We start from the raw sequence: 14,609 nt of genomic DNA on the forward strand, positions 1-14,609 counted from the left end.
GATTGGTCCGCCTAGTTTACATTCAGTAGCTAGATGTACAACAACATGCACCATCGAGGTAAAAAAGCCTGGTGGGAATATTTGTTCCAATTGGCATAATATGATGGGGATTTGAGACTCAAGACGATCCAAATCCTCTAAACCAGAATCTAATAGTTTTCCAGCATCATTTTCCCCAAATATCTCACTAGCATTTGTAATAAAGAGAAATGAAAGGATGGAATATGAAAGAGATCAGCTAGAGCAGAAACTCACAGTATTGTAATAGCAGCTAGCGTTCCAAGGCGACGACGTTTAGACACAACGGTGATGGAGAGAAATATTTGATGGCCGGTTGCTATGTTTTGATATTGTTATCAGTGATGGAGGCTAGGCAACAAGTAAGAGATTGAGTGGGAAGTGTAAAATTCACCTGCCTGTTTCTACGAAATACAAGCAAATGGCAACGTGGGAATACCTGGCGTCATATATCAACGTGAGGATACTTAGCGTCATATAGCAAAACATCTTCAAGTCCTGTGTCTTTCAGCTTGATCACAACTTCAACCCACGTCCTTTGCGTGTAGCACGTCTTCAATTCCTTTCCGTCTTCAACCCACGATGTTTACTCTGGGTAGCACACGTCTTCAAGTCGTTTGAGAAAGGACTCAAAGCCACGAAAGTGAGTCTTCTAACTTGACTACAAGTCCTTTGAAAAAGGACTATCAACATCATGTCCTTTTTATGAAAGTGAGTTTTCTAATTAACTTGACTTCAAGTCCTTTGAAAAATGACTCATCAACATCACGTCCTTTTTACTTTTGCAGTATTGAGTCTTCTAACTTGACTTGAAGTCCTTTGAAAAATGACTCATCATCATCACATCTAATTTGCAGTACTCATGAGTCTAGTGAGTAGTCTGTAGGGACATTAGTTTTAGTGCATTACTGTCAATTTTTTTTCTTCTTCTTCTAGGCACTAGATATAGGGCATATTGCTCCAATGAATGGTCAAGATTGAATTCAAATTTCTTGACCGTATCAGATGGCTAGCTAGGATTTATTCTTTTTAAATTTCTTTTGTTTAAAAAAAAAAAAATGGTTATCCACGAAAATAGATTTCAAATTAAAGTGACCTAGCTATCTCTTCAATGAGCAACTGCATAATATTTTAAAGGACGAAATTCAAGAGAATTATGAGACCTTTCTAATAAGGCAACGTAATACTCATCAAAAAGTAGTTCAAACTTTGTACATTACGTCACTTTACTAAAGGGTAGTAAGAAAAAAGACCTAAACACCCTAATTTCAACGGCTTCCTTAAAATATGATTACATCTCTTAGCTAAAGGAGTCATTTTTGTAAAAGGCAGTGAAAAAAAATACCCTAAATACCTAATTTTTTGTAGTGATTGTGTCTTCTTTAGTGATTGATCTCATGGGTTTAACTATCCCGGAATGGTTTTATCTTTAAGGTACTCAAAGAATTCCTGCTTCGTAACCAAAATCTTTATATTGATTTATGGTTGATTATTTATTGTGTTTTATGTTTATATAGTAATTTAATCTTTATAAGTTACTCTTTTATTGTGCTTATTGTTGTGGGGTTGGATTCCGATCCATTTCACAATCTGATTTTGGGTACACGATCATATACTGGCCTATTGCCCAAGATAATCTAGGGTTCACTAACAAATTTCCCAATGTAATATGAGTCATATATTATCAGCAATAGTATTATGTCAGCCTACTTCACAAATTTCTACTCATAATATATAGATTAATTTCATCACGAGCTGTCAATAATTACACTCTGATTGGGTCGTAAGCCTATGCTTCCACCATTAGGCCTAATCATGGCAGCTCAACGACCTTTTGACCATGCAATAGAATTTTTTTAGGTTAGGAGGTAAAACTAAATACAACTTTTTTGTGTTATATAAAATTCATTTTGAAGGGTCAATTTCATTAAAAAATAAAAAATGAAATGTAATTTAAAGATATTTTTAAATTTTTTTTGGCAACCACGTTGAAGCTTGTGGGCCTATCCCCAAGCTTCAACCTCTGCCAGTGCCCTGCCAGAAGTAAGCCTCCACATTTTATTATCTTACAAATGAAAATCACTCTTTTGTAATGATAGATTTTCCTTTTCATGGATGAAAAATCAAGAATGCAAGAATGCTTTCAAGTTGTAGCTAATATGTCAAGGCTATTTCTTTTTATTGTTTATTTTTAGACGTGCAATGGTCGCCACATAATTTTGACAACCTAACGGCCACTTTTAGGGCCGTTGGATCACCGGCACGGTGGCGGCACCACCACCGTGGTGCATCACTTTTTAAATTATTTATATATTTTTTTATTTGATACTTTTTAAATTCTTACCAAACCGACCCTTTATTTTCTATTTGGATATTCATGTTGCATTTGTACTCCATGGTTCTTTAGCTTGCTAGAAGTATCATTTTGTTGGCTTGGCTTGAGTTGCAAGTCAGATAAAGGTAACAATTGCTGACATTACAGCAACATTACAGCTAGTTTGGGCTGTCTTTTGTTTACTGTAAATAAAATACTCCTTTATCACCCAAATAAATAAGAAAGTCAATTTGATATGCATAATCAAAAAAATATCTGAAACTTAGATAATATTTAAGATGTGCTATTCTTTAACTTGATATACTTTGGTCAATCTAAATGCTTGAAGATTACTTTAAAAAATATATGAAACTTGTCATCACTTTCAATTGTCTAAATAATCCCTTCAATTTGCTGTAACAGAAGAAATCACCATTGACCTTATCAGATTCCTTCTAGGCATACCAAACAAGTTAAAAAAAAAAGAGGCTAAATTATACAGGTAGATTGCTTATTACCCAAGAAAGGTGAAAAAAATATGTACAAAGACTAATGAAGTTCAGAGCAATGAAGTCAGCAGAAAATAATAATATAAAGTTACACATGAAAGTCAATGAAACCTGATTTTTATTTTTATTTTTAACGTGGAACCTCTAGAAGGTGAGGGCTTTCGGATATACCATTACAGAATAAAGCCCAATGTATCATGATTTCTTATAATTCTAAAAAAATTATAAATTCTTAAATTACGAAATTTAAGCCGTTTTTAGACATCAGAACACTTGAAAAATGTCACCTATTAAAAAGATGGCACGTTGCAATTGAAAATTGAGCATTGTTGTAAACAAACTTTAGGTAAAAACTGTTTTTTGGTTTTCTAAACAAGAAGCATCTTTGTAAAAGTGAAGAAAAAGCCTTTTGAGTGGAGAATTCTTTTTGGCAGCCTCGATAACATGCTACATTTTTAACATGTGGCATTTTCTAAGCGTTTCAATGCATGAAAAGAGCCTAGATTCCATAATTTGAAAATGTACAAATTCTTTGAAATTGTAGGTGATCCTAATCAACTCCGCACACGTACAATCACCCGCAAACCACTAGTATCGATCGCTATAGTCCGATCCGGCCTCCGATCAGTTTCACACGAACATTGCATCATCATCATCAACAAATTTCCTGTCCCTTTTGTGAGGTCTTGAGTCACCAAGACGTTGAAAAATATGTAGACTTTCAAGACGGTCAACAACATCCTCCACAGAAGGACGGTTCACTGGAAAGAACTCGATGCACTGCATCCCCAGCTCTGTAATTGCAGTGCCGTCTTCAGCAAGATAACCCCAGTCTTCTTGCAGGGTTTTGTGGACAAGAGAACACTGGGGTTTGTATTCGTTCTTGGCCCAAGAATGTAGCAGATGGTCCAGAATTAGGTCTGGATCATTTTCCTGCTTCTCAAGGTCAGAAATTCCTTTGGCTATTAGTCCCAGGAGAATAATACCAAATGAAAATACTTCACAGCTCATATCCCAATCACGCCCTGTCATGCACATTGATTCTGGATGAAAAAAATAAATAAACAGGTTTTTTAGTTGATTTAGAGTATTAATTTTAAATTTTAAGAGTTAGTATTATTTTGTAATTCAATAATGAGCTTGGCCTAAAGTCAGTCAAATTAGGATTAAAATTTTGTCAGCGTCTAATTAAATTATCTTTTATACTCCAATAGAGGAGATTAGAATTGATGAATAAACAGATTTTGTTCTTTGTGAGTTGTGATTACTCTTTTCTTGTTCTTAATATGTTTGTGGGAAAATTCTTCCCGTGCTGCGCCGCATATTGCCTTCAACGCCATGTCTTTAGATACTATGATAGAGTATTAATTAAATGATTAAATTAATTATTACATACTTAAGCTTTTGGAATTGTTGAAGATCAAGTTTAGATGGCATAGGAGTGTGAGTCTAAGTCAAAGCCAACTCCAACTCCAAAGCCGAAGACTACTCCAACTGCTAATGTAGAAGATAAACGTCGTAAGAACAAGGGAAGTGATTGTATAGATAAATTAGTTGAATAAGTTCTCTTATGTTGTGTTCTTGTATATATCAAACTCTTGTATATATAGCTGGTTCTATAAATACACGTAAGGAGGAAAACATCAATTATCTTAATTTCAGGGATAATTGATGATTTTGCATGGTATCAATGTAAAGTTTCCTGTTTAATTAGTTTTTCAAATTCTAAGCAAAGAAAATGTCTTTAATCAAACGGAAGGAAGTAGAAGCGGTGAACAAGAAGAAAGAGAAAAAGAAATGATAAACAACCGCTAAGCTTAAGCTTATAGGAAGATGTGAATTTAATTATTTAATTAACATTTTAATACCCTCCCTCATCTGTGGACTCCAATTCTCTTTCAATAGATGAGGCACAACAAGTGAAATATTTAATTGAAATGGGTAAATGAAGAAGTCAAGATTCGAACTCAAGACTTTTTTGGTCTAATATAATACCATATTGAATCACTACTTGCCCTAAAAACTGAAACTAGGAAGAGATAAATTGAATTAACACTTTAATAAGGATGTACCTTGTAGATTAAAATATGGATCCACACAGCGAATGTACTTCTTTTGTGCACTCCTTTCACCCATGGTCCCTTTGCTAACTAGTGGAAAATCAATTAATTTTGGCTTGAAATCCTGATAATCAAAATGAGACTCTACTATCAGCGCAAACTGCCAAAGCATTAAAAGAAGAAGAAGAAGAAGAAGAAGAAGCTTATGTGTTAAAGAAAGAGGAATTGAATCCAAACCCAATCAAGCAGAATATGAGATGCAGTGACATTGAAGGCCGGATATGGCGCGTCTTGACACTCAAGAAACTTAAGGAGACGTGCAAGTTCAAGAATAACATTGATCCTCTGAACCCAGTTGAGATCATCTGTATATATATATATATATATGTTAGTGGCGTATCAAACAAATAATCTAAATTAAAGCTCCTTATGAAATATAAAAGAGAAATGCTATTTAATATTAGTTAGTACATTTCTCATTTATCTTTTCTTCAAATCAACCAATTAGCCATGGTCAATGAAGGAAAGGGGTAATCATACGACCACTCGAAGCAAGGTAATTCTATTAGAAAAAATAAATACCTTTTATTAAGAATAGAAGAACGTGGAATAAAATAGTCTTAGTGTTAGAATATATGATAAGGATTTAACACTTGAAATAGCTATTCTCATTACCCACGAGAGAATGACCATTTCATTTAATGAGGGAATGACTATCCATTTTTCTAATGGCATACTATATACAATGTTTACTACAATTCTTTTACTCATGTGTGAGTATTTTAATGGTAAAAAGAAGTATTTAGCTTATGTACGGTAAAAAAACTACAACATAAACGGTACGTATAGATTTAAATCTAAGTTTTTTTTATGAGAAAGAGAGTGAAACTAGATCTAGATTGTTGAAAAACTATAGCATATGATTTGTAGTTTTTCAACAACACCTAAGCCTAATCCGTAAAAAAAAGCAATTGTCAATTTTTACATGTAAATTTAATTAGGAAAAAGTACATATAACCTCCTCAAACTACTATATCATTATCATTATACCCCCAAACTACCAATTATGTCAATCTTCCTCCTAAACTACCAAAAAATGTCAATGTCTCCTCTATTGACAAAAATGCCCTTCATAAAATTATTAAAATTTTAAAAAAGAAACTAAAAAAAATTATTTTAAGAAATCTAAAATAACAAAAAGTTAGTTAAAAATAAAAACTAAAAAATAATAATAAATAAAAACGGGCTTTTTTTTCGTTTGTTTTTTTAATTATTATTTTTGTTATAATTTACAGTTGTTTTTTTTTTTAAAAAAAAAAAATCATTCTTTTCGTTTTTTCATTTTTTAGTTTTTTTTTTTTTCGAATTTATAAGGACATTTTTGTCTTATTGAAAAAAATTTATGGTCATTTTTGTCTTTTTGTTGGCCTTAGGGGGGACATTAACATGTTTTGGTAGTTTGAAATAGAACATTGAAACAATTAGTAGTTTAGGAGAAATATTGACAATTGAGTGGTAGTTTGAGAGAGATATGTATACTTTTCTCATTTAATTATCTAATAGGTGAGGTGGTAAGTATTACTTGAGCTGCACAGTAAAAATTTTTAGTAACCCTAACAACACTATTGCTGAAATATTTCAAAAAAAAATTTCAGATTGCTCAATTTTTTTTACCCATGTAAGAAAAGCATCCATCTAACTTTGTTTAATTCAAAACATAACACTTGAAGGAGCAAAAGTTTTGAGGACATAAAAGAAGAAGACATCGATCTAGAGTACCTTTCACCATTAGGTTGCGCAGAGAATCTCTTGGACTAAGCTCATAAACAACACCCTTTACTTCTTCACAGCAATAACCGATCAGTTTTGCCAAGTTGGGATGGCCTTTCATTGTTGGATTCTCTAAAAATTCAACTTCTTCCTACAACACAAACCAAACCAATAAATAACAACTACATGCAAAAGTGAAGAAGGTGTTGCCGTGTTGGGCAGCGAGGAAGGCAAGGGAGTTGAGATGAGAGAGAGAGCAATTCAAGAACTGTGTATCGGTTGAGTGAGGACTTGAACAGCCGATTTGTGGTATTAACTAAACAAATCAATCATTCAAGCTGATCCTTATTAGGGTTAGCAATTTTTTACACGACCTGGACCTGCGAATCTGACACGAACCCATTATGAAATTAAATAGTAAGAGTTGGGGAGTCTGACTTATTTAATGAAATAGGTCGGGTTATGGTTGACCTTTATAGTCTTATACCTATGTCTTGACATGACCCAAACCTGACACATGATATAATTGTAAGCATTTTTTAACATGACCCGCGAAACCAGATATGAACTCAATACAAAATTAGAGTGTTTGGGTTAGAGGGTTTAACCTGTTTAATTAAAAGGATCGGATTAGGGTTGATCTATATAATTTTATACCTATGTCTCAACACGACCCGAATTCGACACGCGAACACGAATTGTCACCTCTAATTCTCACCGCCCGGCAAAAGTTAAAAAAGAAAGAAGAAAGAATTGAGAGAAGCAATTCAAGAACTTACTTTAACCATCAAATGCTCATCATATGCGAAGGCGATGTATTCGGATGACTTATTCCATATCTTCACTGTAACATCTCGAGCTTCTGCTCCATTCATGCCTCCTTCAATCTTTCCTCTATATACTTTGCCAAATTGGACAACTCCAACCATGTTCTTGTTGTTGAAGTTGTCGGTGCAAGCTTTTATGTCGTCCCATGTAAACACTTCTAGCTTCCCAGCCATCTAATTGCCTTAAGCTTCTTCCTCCAAAGCAATGCCTAGCTATGGCCATATATATCAGGGAGAGTAAGAAATATGCAAAACTTTCAGCTTAGGGAACATGCAATAATTTATGTTTGAGTGAACATCAACCCAGAAAAGTCAAACAAATTAAGATCTACTATCGCGGCTTGGGATGTGATAGACCATGTGATGAACAGCGAGAAATCGAACAAAAAAAAAAAAAAGAAGAGAAAAGTACTGTGCAAGTTACAGAACGACCATCCATTGTTTCAGCCTCCAAATTCGATTAAAATATTACTTATAATATTATATATTATCCACGTTCCATCCTCGAAAATATTCAAGCTACAAGATAATATATTAAATATGAATTATATATATATATATATATATATATATATATATATATATATATATATATATATATATATATATATATATCTTTTTCAGCTCCCTTAAGGTAAGATGTCACTTGCAATATTCTATAGTTCTGAACTTTGTTGCTACCCTTGACTGTTACTCCTCTATCAAAAGTCTTGGAGTTGACCAAATCCCATAAATGGAAGTCATAGTCGATTTGATCCTGATCAGCTTTGGAGTTATCCCAAGGGAGATTGCTCAATATTCTTTGAGTGTTGGCATTGTGAAACGTATCCCAATTTTTAATTTTGATAATTAATTAAAGATCTGAGTTTTGATTATTTGACAAATAAGTAATTTCGTTTTTATTTTTAATCCTTTTTTTTTTTTTTTGGAAGTTGGAGAACAAACTCATACACATAGAGTTGAGACTTGAGACATACCATGAACCCATTTGGTATGTAAAGGAATTGGAACAAGTCTGAAAGTGAAACTCAAATCAGAAAAATAACCATAAGCCCATTTCCAAAAATCCCTCACGGCCTCTCTCACCTTCACAAAACCTTCATTCAGCAACCCACAAGAGGCCTATAATAACCCAAACACAAAAGGAGGGGGAAAAACCTTCTACTTGATGGCTGATGCCTTGACATGACACAGACGCAAAGCTCAAAGTCCCATACCAAAAGAGTTGCTTAGCCTAAAATAAATGTTTGGTTTTATTCTTTTTTTTCATTTCTTCTCCATATGCATATAAGAGACGTATAAATCTACCATTGAATCTGTAAAACCAGATATGGATTTCATAGCTTTAATAGTAAATTTGCAAAAGAGATATGTAAGAGAATAACACCAAACACATTTTTAGTCCCAAACCAATTACGATTTCTACCGGTTAGAAATGAACTTGAGGGAAACCAAAAGAATGGGGGCATTTTCAGTTTTTCATGTGAAAGAGGAGATAGTGCTAAAAGAAAAACTTTAGAGTGGGGTAAAATAATATATTTGGGGGTGTCAATTTAATAAAAAAAAATATATATTTTAGAGAGAATTTCAAAATTATTGGGAAGGGCCGAACTAGATCTATATGTGAAATTACAAAAATACCCATGATTATAACTGATCGACTCCTCTCCAGTTCTTCTCAACTGAAGAGGATCCTATTGCCTCCAACTCTAATAGGTAGTTCCGCCCCTGAGATTGTCATAGACCGACGCTCATAACATTCCCCCACCCCCAATTGCCCTTGTCTCCTCTAAGTTGTAGGCTCCCAGCAACTTCTCCTCCCTGCTACTTCCCCTGCATTGGGGAACACCCTCCCTTCCTAGCTCCCCCCTCCCCCAAAAAATAATAATAAATAAAAGAAAAATAAATCCTCCCAGAAACCATTTTACATAAAAATAAACGCAGCTTTATTGTTGTATGATTTTTTATGGATCACAATAACAAGCCATATATATTGTGAACTACAAAATTAACCCATTTAAACAAATTTCTTTCTAAACTTGATCTCCCAAACACTTTGTATCGAAGTCACTAATCTGTTTACCATACAAAAGGAAAGGAATTAAATATCTGCAGCCTGTATCCCCCAAAACATATAGGAATTATAAGTTATTAACCCAACTATGTGTTATATAACTTCTGTAGTATTATATGTTTCATCCCCATTAGACAATGGGTATAGGAGAGTTGAGTTGGAATGACTGAATGAGCTCAGAATCTGGCAAGTTCAGAGGAGGCAGAGAAAAGTGGCCATAAGTGGAGCTTCCTCTTCTAATCTCTTGCATGGTCTGCAAGGCTGCAACAGTGTTCCTGAAAATTCCTTCTTCTGCAACTGTTGTTGCTTCCCTTACTTCTCTAGTTCTCTGTTCTTCCTCAGCTGGGAACACTGCATCTATGGTGCTTTCGCATTCCTTCACAAGTTTTGAGATAAGATCTGTTGTGAAAAATGGCTGCTCCAGTACCTTCTGAATGAATGGCAAGCGCAAAAGGCCACCTGTTCTCTTATCGTACTTCTTTAAGATCTTGGCCAGCCCTACAAAATTCAACCTTTTAGTATTCTAATATTGTTTTATTTTTTTATTTTATCTTTTTTTTGTGGCTTAGATTTATTTGAGGACTTGCTCAAACTTTAGAAATGATGATAATTTGAATAAAGAATCTATCATAAGGAATACTGTTCTCGCCGAATCTCCGTTTGTTTTAGTGTAAAATATTTTATGTTTAAAAATATTTGCATATGAAATTATTTTTTCAAGAAAAATGTTTTCAGCTTTTTGGCTCAAGCAAATATTTTTTAGAATTAAATACCCTATTGGTACATGAGTTCTCAATTTTTTTTAAATTTAGTACCTAAATTTTCATTTGTTTGAGGTACCTGAATTTAGGGGTAAAAACCAGGTTGATACTTATGTTTTCCAAGTTGACAATTATTTTACTCCGTTCCAAATATTCAAAAATAGAAAAATCCTCTTTTCGCAGAAGATATTTTATACCGAAACAAACCGGCTTAAAATTAATTAATTTATTTATAATAATAATAATTTTTTTTAAAAAAAAAAAACTTGTTTAATAAGCAGTAGAGATCGATGAGAGGTTAGTCTAGTTGAGTACCTGTGTAATTGACAATGCTGTAATTTACTAAAAGCACCATTTCACCGTGAAAATCAACGATGTCTTTTCTGATTTTTGCCATCTCCGCCTTACAATCTGCATCAGAAGGCTGACTTCCGTTCGGCCCCCACGTGTCAATTACCCTCTTGATCCTATGTTGTAACTCCTGAATTTGCAAATATATTTATCAATTTCATTTTACTACTTTTCCACTTTATTTTATAGTGTGAGGATTAAATGAGAATAAATTAAATAACACTAAAAACTTAGCTTCGAAGCTAATGTTTTATTAGCCTTCAAAATTTGAGAAAAAGATTTTTCTTTTGTAGTATGGTATATTTACAATTTGTCAAAAGTTTGGGAAGCATTTTATAATTTTTAAGGAGCCCAAGCCAAAATTTATAGGTTACTAAAATATTTTGTGTCGTGCCATAATGATTGTTGGAAATAATCCTACTCCAAGTCTAATTAGGTAGTAGTATTAATCTGAGTCCAATAGAGCTCTTTGAAGAATCTGGTCAACAGTCCAACTTCTAGTTGAATAGAGATAGGACTTCCAGTCCCAGAACAAATCATACTCAGTCACTCCTAGTTTAAGAAGGAATAGTAAACCCAATTCAGGTTTAATTCCACCTCTTTGCTTATAAATAGGCTTATATCCCAAGCATAAATGATAAATTGATTATATTGAGCAACTTTTCTTTCAGAAGCTAATTTAAGCATCGGTCATGAAATTCGTTTATATGGGAAAAAAAACAAACAAAATAAAATAAAATTATGCAGACGATTTATCTCATTCCTATTGATTCAAATTGCTAGCAATTTAGATAGATAATATTAAAGATTCCAAAAACCTCACAGTCAACTAAATTTTAGATTGCATGATTATTTATCTGAACATGTGAATTCTATATTAAATCTCTCGCATCATTTATTCAAATTAATAGCAATTCCAACATATAATTGTAACGAATCATTAATCTTACGACTCTACCATAGAAAAGTTTCTATTAGGCAGCGATAGCTTTGGATCGCACGGGCTGTGAACTTTAAAAAAATTATAAAAAATAAAAAATAAAATTATAGAGCATTTCGAAAGTATATACTTATTAGGAACAACATATTCTTTTCCAAAAAGCTATTCTTTCTTTCTTTTTGGTTGTTGTTGTCACAATCAAATAAATCATTGATTTTTAACTTTTCTGAAAAAAGTTAGGGAACATTAGAATCATCATTACCTAAGTTTCGATATATTTTTGAATAATTCTAAATTCCTTATTTCCCTTATACATCGTATAATTCCCGAATCATTACCTTATTCTTGATCATGAGTGGAGAGGGACAAAACTCAAAAATATATGTATATATAAATAAATTCCTGGGAGGTGAAAAATAAATTTTGCAAAAATATACTAATAAAAACATATATTTTAGAGATTTTTTTAAGAAATATAATAACTATACGGTGTTGGAATTTTGGAAATCGACAGTACCCTTCGATTTTGTAGTCAATTATATAAAAGTTGTTTGTTCGATGAAAACCAGCCCAACTGGATGACTTCAATTAGAAACCTAAATTTCACCCATTTTTCCAGTTTTGAAACCCACTAACTTTAAGTTCTCCTTTCCCCAATCAAACCTCATATTTGAAACCCCTCAATCATCACACCTATAGTCTAATCCAAATCCAACACCTGCAACCTATAGGACCACCATGGTTAAAACTAAACTCATGTCAGACACCGACCGTAGCCAATAATCACCACTGTGTCTCTGGTGGAAACCTTACAACGACTTTCATGACTAAAACTAAATTCATGTCAGACACTGACCGTAGTCAATGATCACCACTGTGTCTTTGGTGAGAGCCTTATAGCGATCACCTTGACTAAAACTGAACCCACGTCAGACACCGACTGTAACCTTTCATCACTACTGTGTCTCGAACAAGGGACGAAACTAGGAGAAGTCCTGATTCAAAAGGCTTTCAGGCTCTGTCTCAAATTATGCACAAATTTCAAGATTATAGAAAGTATTATCCCTTAGCCCCCGGTTGCATATCTATCTCAAACCCATCACATCTATCCTCCTCAAGATCCAAAATCACCTCTCACCTCTCACAACCCTAAAACCTTCAAAATATCCCCCACCACCATGAAAATATCACCCACAACCCTCCAAACCTAAGACCATGCACTATCATTAGATGGTCCAAATACTCATGTGTCAGTTCGTCACCACCTTAACTCCACAGAAAAACATCCCTTCGAATAGGGAAGGAATTAGTGTTGGATAAATGGTGATCATGCTTGGATCTGCTGCCCAACCAGAGTATGCCCCTTGTCTCTCTTTCTATTTATTTTCAGTTTCTTCTTTCTCTTGATTTTCTATCTTTAATGTAATAGTTTTGGGATCCCAAATTTGCTTCTCTAAGTATTTATACGTGTACAAAGTTCTATACGTCACACTTAGTTCTATCATGCATCAATAACATTAGAGTAATACTAACTTTCACACTTACTTTATACTGGCTGATGTAACTTGTTTTAAGTGATCGACACTTTTTAACATTGCTACATCATATATCCATCATAATCCTTGAATTCCAAATACCTCCATAATTAACACTAATTCCCTAATCCCGAATTTGTTCTTCAATGCATAAATTCTAGCACACGAGGAATATTCATTAGAGTGGAAAAGGTTTATTCAATTAATCACGCTACGCTCACCGCCCAAATGGGTCTCTTTATCCCACGAACCAATCACAGAATACAAAAGTGGGTCACCAAGGCCGGACCCACACTGAGCCGAGTCACTTCCGTGTTACCATGGGAGTCAACTCAGTTAACTCACCCAGCTCTTTCCAATAAAATAAACAAAGAAAACAACCGGACAGAAAGTTAAAAAACTCTAGTTAACCCGACCAGTAATGCTGCCCCTCCGGCCACCTCCGTTCATGTCTGTCTATATATCCTCTGGTTCGCGTTAAGAAGAAGAAGAAGAAGACATGAATGAATTGATGAATTATTACCTTATGCCAGATAACGAAATCCTCCTCTTGTTCCATGAAGAAGGCATTGAACTTCTCGATCTCACTGTTCAACAAGTAGACAAACTGCTCCTCGGCCTTACCGTACTCGAGCGACCCATTCAGCAACATTGGAGCCGAAGAAACCAGCCTCACAAGCTTCTTCAACTCCTTGTACGACAAAAACTTGTCCCGCCATCCCGGCAACGTCTCCTGGATTTGTTGCTTCAAACGCTTCCCGAACTTCATGGGTGTCTCAGAATTTAAAAAAAAAAAAAGGAAAACCCAGAAGTCCAAAATGGGTAAGAGTAGTGGGTAATTGGTGTGTGTGGAGGGTTTTATTGGGAAAAGAATGGTAGAATATTAGGGGGCATATGCTTGGCGTGATGGAGTAGCGGTTAGAAAAGGTATAAATGAGTCGTTGAAGTAAGAGAATTCCGAAGCATATTCGGTACCATATGGTCATACTTCAGACCAAACTTTGGAGAACAGACTTTCATTCTATGGTACTATGTCATATCGGATTCAATAGGGAAAATGGGGACATGGGTTTGCTTAATTTTACATGTGGGTGAGCTTTGGAGTGGGTTTGCTCCTGTGCGTACCGTGTTAGGTCATTTAAATGAGGTGACAACATATTTATCATCTAACAACATGTATAGTATTGTATATTGTTAAATTGGTAAAATTTAATCTAAACTATCCGATGGTTGTTCTTCATTTCAAATGGAGAGGATTAGGCCGGCGATTTTTTACTCGATTAATGAACCTAACACAAAATTACTAGATCAAGGTTGAGGGGTATAAACCGTTTGATTAAATCGACCAGTTTAGATCGATCTTTACCCGACACAAGACATTTTTGACTAACAATTTCTAACACGACCATCAAATCCAACACGAAATTAGCGGATCGGATTATGTTAAGAA

General features: G+C 34.2%; 2 protein-coding genes across 3 annotated transcripts; both read right to left on the minus strand.

Annotated features, from left to right (window-relative positions):
- Window positions 1–3,326: 3,326 nt before the first annotated feature.
- On the minus strand, window positions 3,327–7,863 carry LOC133879402 (serine/threonine-protein kinase PBL13-like). Of its 2 annotated transcripts, none has more exons than XM_062317969.1 (5): window positions 7,451–7,863; window positions 6,681–6,822; window positions 5,139–5,266; window positions 4,914–5,025; window positions 3,327–3,866 (listed from the first exon to the last, which is right to left on the minus strand). In XM_062317969.1, exons 1-5 carry the CDS (start codon window positions 7,670–7,672, stop codon window positions 3,472–3,474), a joined length of 999 nt encoding a protein of 332 aa, XP_062173953.1. In that variant the 5' UTR covers window positions 7,673–7,863; the 3' UTR covers window positions 3,327–3,471. The 2 variants fall into 2 exon arrangements, with proteins under 2 accessions (XP_062173953.1, XP_062173952.1); XM_062317968.1 differs by having other exon boundaries at window positions 3,327–3,884; window positions 7,451–7,859.
- A 1,580-nt stretch (window positions 7,864–9,443) lies between these two features.
- On the minus strand, window positions 9,444–14,126 carry LOC133880427 (SPX domain-containing protein 3-like). The gene is made up of 3 exons (XM_062319376.1): window positions 13,683–14,126; window positions 10,649–10,814; window positions 9,444–10,070 (listed from the first exon to the last, which is right to left on the minus strand). Exons 1-3 carry the CDS (start codon window positions 13,926–13,928, stop codon window positions 9,703–9,705), a joined length of 780 nt encoding a protein of 259 aa, XP_062175360.1. The 5' UTR covers window positions 13,929–14,126; the 3' UTR covers window positions 9,444–9,702.
- Between the last annotated feature and the right edge of the window lie 483 nt (window positions 14,127–14,609).

Source organism: Alnus glutinosa, chromosome 10, assembly GCF_958979055.1.
Source record: "Alnus glutinosa chromosome 10, dhAlnGlut1.1, whole genome shotgun sequence".
Classification (NCBI taxonomy): Eukaryota; Viridiplantae; Streptophyta; class Magnoliopsida; order Fagales; family Betulaceae; genus Alnus; species Alnus glutinosa.